Source organism: Corythoichthys intestinalis, chromosome 4 (assembly GCF_030265065.1).
Source record: "Corythoichthys intestinalis isolate RoL2023-P3 chromosome 4, ASM3026506v1, whole genome shotgun sequence".
Taxonomy (NCBI): domain Eukaryota; kingdom Metazoa; phylum Chordata; class Actinopteri; order Syngnathiformes; family Syngnathidae; genus Corythoichthys; species Corythoichthys intestinalis.
In genome coordinates this window covers 43,272,920-43,278,919 of record NC_080398.1, presented here as the reverse complement: position 1 = coordinate 43,278,919, position 6,000 = coordinate 43,272,920, and the positions used below count along the sequence as shown (strand labels likewise).

At 40.7% G+C, this 6,000-nt stretch overlaps 1 protein-coding gene across 5 annotated transcripts in view; it reads right to left on the bottom strand.

Moving 5' to 3' along the window:
* Positions 1-690: 690 nt before the first annotated feature.
* si:ch211-161h7.4 (nucleolar and coiled-body phosphoprotein 1) overlaps positions 691-6,000 on the bottom strand; it is a 28,658-nt gene continuing 23,348 nt past the window's right edge. For all 5 annotated transcript variants that reach the window (XM_057835101.1, XM_057835103.1, XM_057835102.1 and 2 more), the window contains 6 exons: positions 5,311-5,707; positions 5,175-5,227; positions 4,944-5,102; positions 4,713-4,873; positions 1,208-1,298; positions 691-1,121 (listed from right to left, as the gene is read on the bottom strand). In XM_057835101.1, the coding sequence (XP_057691084.1) occupies positions 1,039-1,121; positions 1,208-1,298; positions 4,713-4,873; positions 4,944-5,102; positions 5,175-5,227; positions 5,311-5,707 (944 nt within the window). In that variant the 3' untranslated portion in view covers positions 691-1,038. The remainder of the gene's footprint in view (positions 1,122-1,207; positions 1,299-4,712; positions 4,874-4,943; positions 5,103-5,174; positions 5,228-5,310; positions 5,708-6,000) is intronic.

Here is a 6,000-nt window from a genome sequence, read left to right as displayed (position 1 = left end):
ATCAGAGGATAGGGGGGATAAAAACAGTGATGTACAGTATAATGAATGGCGGCCGCTGGCCGTTCTGTGATCCTCCAGAAGCCACAGATTACCAGTCCGCCCCTGACCAGCGCTGTCGTTTTCTTCGGAAAAAATTTCACCTCCTCCAGCCCTCGTGTAACACAGCTGACTCACTGACACTAAGCAACAGCTGGTGGGAGATGGTTGATTCTTGCAGCTACAAGCGAGGGATTTCTCCATGCATTTTTGGGACATAAAAAATACCTAATACCTGAGGGACGGTATGACGGAAATTTTTTGTGGTTTTGAAACCTTGATGTTTTCATACCACCGTATACCTTGAACCCGGTAATTGGCACGTATAGTGGATCAATGGTTTAAATTTCCCATTTCTCCTACAATATAACTCACATGAATAAAACAACAAGATGATCGTATCGTGAGAATAGATGGGAAATGCAAGTTATAGGATCTGTATCCTATTGATACACCATTATCAACCCAAACAGCATTATATCTCTTTCACAGTATCACTGAACACACCAAGTGCCTTCTCGTAATATGTACAACTTAAATCTCATGTTAGGCCTTTTTTTAATCTTTGTGTGGGCATAAAGCATTGTTGTTAACCTTTGCCTTTTCATTTTCTCCAACTTGTTTTCTCTGCACCAAAAGGGCCATTTAACAAGCAGATTCATTTAAATGAATGCCTTTATTGTCATTGTATAACTTCCCTTCATTGTTTCCTTGGTTTATTTGACTTTGTATTTTCATGTAAATGTTTTAAACTTTTAACAATAATACAATGAAATAGACTGAACAAATGTAACATCCCTAGTCCTTAGTAAAGTTAAGTAAAAAAAAAAAAAAAAAAAAAAAAAACATTTTAATCTGGAACCTTAACTATACAACGAAGTTGAAAACGGGGGAAAACAAACACAATTAACATCCCTGAAATGACATTTTACGTTTCCATTTTAAGAATTTTCTTTTAAACAGACTTTTAATGAATCACTGAATTTTGAATCTATCCAGGCTTCAGTCGGGAGTCTCGGTCAGCATCCTGGTAAAGCAGAGGACCGCCGGCTGCGGTGCCAGGTTGTGGATGCTGTAGGCGTGGCCTGTTTGAATTCGAAAAAACAGACCAGTGAAAGATAAGAGTGGAGCACAATGGTAACAATGACTGTTATATTTTGTGACTTCTTACCACACGGCACCATAAAGAAATTGCCTGCGTGCACACGGTACTCAGTGCAGTCCATGTTGAACGTAACGGAGCTCGTCATCAGGAAAAAAACCTTCAAAAGACGAGGTTGTAAACATGTTTTCCCGAGTTAGACTACATTGCCAAAAGGGGTTGCTCACCTGTCTCGACTCACTTATGAATTCCTAATTTGGAGGTTTTAGTTAGGGTGTAACGGTACATGTATTTGTATTGAACCGTTTCGGTACGTGGTGCTCGGTTCGGAAAGGAGGTGTACCGAATGAGTTTCTGACCTAATGTAACCCTTACTTTTCAAGGCTGTGAGTTGATCGGGTTACCGTTTCTGTATGTAGATTATATTTACTCCGTCTTCTCTACTATAATGAGGACGAACACGGTAGGACAGTATAACCCAGAAACGTCAACGGCGCGACAACGTGGCCGCCGAAATGCGGGCATTAAAGTCAATCAGCCAATGCACACCAGTCGCAGTGTGGCCGCGTGTTAGACGCGTCCCAGAAGCGGCTCAACACGACACACGCGAAAAGAACTGCAGAGTTTATTAATTGACGCGAGACGCGACCCTCCTGCGTCAACACTACTACCGGTAGCTAGGATCAGGCAGACCGGAAGTCACCCGTGTAAAAATACGGTGGATACGGTCGATTTTCAAACTAATATGCAATTGTAACCCACTTTTTGAGTTCCTCAAATCTCTTGAGTGGTAGATCGGGGCACAGTTGACTTGTCTTTGTTGATTTACTGCAGTCTTCTCTGCTATAATAATATCCAACACGGCCTCGTGTTTAATACAAAACCCTCCTACCACAACAAAACAAGTAGGAACTAATATTCACATAGGAACTAAAGTTATACAACATAAAATATACAATATAAATGAATACTACATCACATTTGTAAAATATAAACACGTAATAAAAAAAATAATAGTCCATTTAAATAAAATAAATTGAAATGAGCGAAAACACCTGTAATTAATTAATAAGAATAATACACAGATCCTGCTTACACAATTAAATTTATTAATTTCTGTGTGGCGCTTTAACTTGAGAAAATCCAAAGCTTTTGAAAACCGTTCATAATAATAATAATTAAAAAAAAGATTCATTGAGGCATTTCGTTTGTAAAATATATGTTAAAATCTTTGTCATTGGGATTGCTTTTCTCTTTAGCACAGGACTTCTTTTTTCTTCTTTCTTTCAGAAAGAAAGCTGACCAATACGCGGGGTCTGAAAGGCAAATTGTTGTTGGATTATCTTTAAATACCCGCTACTTTTTGAGCAGAATTCTAGCTTTGTATAGGCTAATGTTCCTATTGTTGAAAGCACAAAGGTGTGTAATAAACAACTAGCACATTTATATTTTGCATTTGGTTTTCTTACTGTACCGAAAATGAACCGAACCGTGACCTCAAAACCGAGGTACGTATCGAACCGAGATTTTTGTGTACCGTTACACCCCTAGGTTTTAGTATGACGTTTGCGCGTCCTTTGAATCTACAGGTGTTTCAGCTATTCTGGGTAGGATTTCTACAAAAGTTGCTCACGTGAATTGTTTGACACTTTCACACTCTCGACCTTCTGGGAACAGTTTGGGGATAGCCTGTCTCTCTTCCAATATTTCCTTGCACCAGTGTACAAAGTCGGGTAAAGGTAGGCATGACAAAAGTTGGTCTACTTTAATCTGAATGGTCTTTACAAAGTTCTGACCTAAACCCAATAAAACACCTTTGGGTTTGTGTAGAAGAGCCGTGTCAAAATCTTTGTCGAGAGCTAGATCGTAATTATGGTTTCCTTCGATGGACCTTCATAAATGTATGATTTCCTCATATTACACACAGTATACACAGCAAATTGAATGATACGTAGGGCTCCAGACTAAGGATTTGTTATTTGGTGTTAGGTATGGGCTGATATCAGCCTTTCATGGCACGATAACTAGGGTTGGGAATCTCTGGCATGAAGCCGATTCGATATGTATCTAGATACATAGGTTACGATTCAATTAAAAAACGATACATTTTTAAGGCCGAGCGATTCAATACGATTCGATACAGTTTAAGAACGATACAGTTCGATACAGAGTGAAAACGATACGATAGTAAACATTTGTTGTGTGTGTTCGTACAGTATTTTAAACATACAAAAAAGACCACATTTCTAATGGCAAAATTAAACAACAAAATTTTATACCAATGTTATGTTTTATTTTTTTATGAAAAAAAACAAAAACAAAAAAAAAAGGCTTACTATATGACCGCATTGTTGGATGGGATTGATAATAAAATAAAACTCCAGTGAAAGACAACAATAAAGTGCAGTAATTCAGTTACTGTATTTCCTGGCATTTTGAACACAAGAGGTAAGCAACTTAAGTGCAAACTTTCAACGTAAACATCTTACAAACAAAAAAATATTAATTGTATGCAGCAGCTCTAGAAAAAAAAGAATTAAACCTGCAATGTTACCAGAAATAAATAATAAATTATGCTTTACCACTGGTATAATTGGGGGAATAAAAACATGGCATTTTAGACAGACAGGTCAATAATCATTACTTTAACCTTATACATAGCAGAGTCTTTCACTTACGCCTGTGCTTCCACATTTTTTTATTCCTCATCACTGTCCATATCTTTTTTGAAGGGCAGATTTTTTCTTGAGGAAGATCAACTAATCCACATGTTAACGTTTAAGTAGACTGCGTTTCATGGAGAAAAAAAAATCTCCAGAGGGTCGTGCTGCCCTTTCCACCATTGTAGTGGGTTATTTTTCAGGGTTAAAAACTCACGATGTCTGTACCGCTCCACACTAGCTCTGTCCCATGCAAACAGATCTGGCTGCCTTCCTCACTTCAAAGTCCGACTTTTGTTTTTCCTGGGTGCGTTGAAAATCGATTGCTGCACGTCGCTAGCGTCTGTGCTCAAACTGTCCATTGTTTTAGCATGTTGCTTCGTTGCCACTAGTTTCGTTTCCGTTTTGGGCTGTGAAAAAAACTCTACGGAGCGTGCGTTACAGTGGTTTTGTTAGCTCTTGCGTTGTGACACGCCTGTGACGATCGGGTAATGACGGCGACTAGTAGCGGTTCTGCCGAAATGCATGGGAAGTAGAGGCAACCACGACCATAAGTTGCGCTTGTCCATATTATATCATGCGTGCGGTGTCAATCTAAGTGCGCTGTGTGGTGAATGACACGAGCGCAGCAAGTGAAGTAAAAGCTAAATTATTATCCCATCAAGCAATGCATTGAACTACGCATTAGAAGCTGATTCTTGTGCTCGCGATAGCCGACTTCTATCTCTACTATCGGTTCGTTGAATATTTAATGGCTAATTACTGTCGAATGGTAACTTTACTATCGATACAGCTGTATCTCTCACCTGTAAAACCGGATATCCGGTCGTATCGGTTTATCGTTCTCAAGCTTAACGATTACCTCTGGTAAAAAAAAATTAAAAAAAATCCCAGTATCAACTTATACAGCTTACCACATCGGCACTGTGGTCCACCCAAAGAGGTTTCTTCATGAAGGAGCCTAGCAGTATTTTACCGACGGAGACGTTTCCATAACGCTTATCCTCAGCAATGCCCATGACTAGGCTTTTGTGGAAGTACCAGTCAAAGTAGTCTGGGGAGATGTTGGCCAAATCTACAGAGTATGCAAACCACAATTATCTAGACTGATTTAAAAGTGGCCCAAGAGTTGTTCAGAGTCTTACTTTTGTTATCATTCTCTTTCACCGTAGTGGGGAACAGAAACCGGAGCCACTCTGTCAGGTCGGCCCTGTCCTTGGCCCGGAGGGTACACGGCTTGAGGGGGGGTGCGCATAGGTCGACAACGGAGAGCTCGCCAAGGTGGTTTCTGGTCGTCGGAAGGTCTAGAATTGAAAATACTCAGTCATCACTAAAATTAATGAGTCCAGTGAGTCTAACTGTAAGGATGGCCTTACCTTCATCGTCGTGACAGTGCAGATCAATCAAGGGATCTAATCCGCTGCAAAGTCTTCTCAGCCCCCCCCCCCCCAAGAAGACAAAAACATGAGTAAAAAAATTCATGGGTGGGTGTATGTCGTATGTTTTTCTTACATATCCTCTGAAGGGAAGGTCCTATCCTGTGTGCTCCTCTTACTGGCCGCACTAAAAGTTGCCATGTCAACGTCGGGTGTTGGGACGTTGTCGTCCCAATTGACAGGTATAGCCCGCTTGAGGGAATTGACGCTCTTCGGCACGACGGCGCTCCCGGCTGATTTTCTCTGAATTGCGCTTCGTTTGGCTTTAGCTTTCTTGGGTTTGGACTCTTTGGACTTTTTGGGAATCTGACTGGGAAGCTGACAGTGCTCCGCTTGGGCATCATTTGGCGTGCTGGTGAGCTCGCGGCACTTTCTGGGCAAGCCGGTTCGACGTTTGTCTAATAGCCACTCGCTTGTGGGAGTACACCGGATGGGCTGATTGGATGCTTTTTTGTTGCCAGTATGCTGTAATGCTTGAAGGGCGGCAAGACAAAAACACATTACTCAAATGAAACTGTAGGTGCTTCTCTCTGGTTGAATTAAATCATTGACAGCGATAGATGGATCTAATCTACCTGCGCTAAGAGAGGGTGGCAGCAAAAACTAGGAGTGGGAACCTCTTGGTACCTCACGATACGATACGCGATATAAAGCTCACGATAACGATCTGACGAAATGGCGATACAACGATTATCGATACATTGGTCAGGAAATCAACCTAAGATATTCTACAAAACGACTAATAAACAGAAAAACAAGCTTCTGC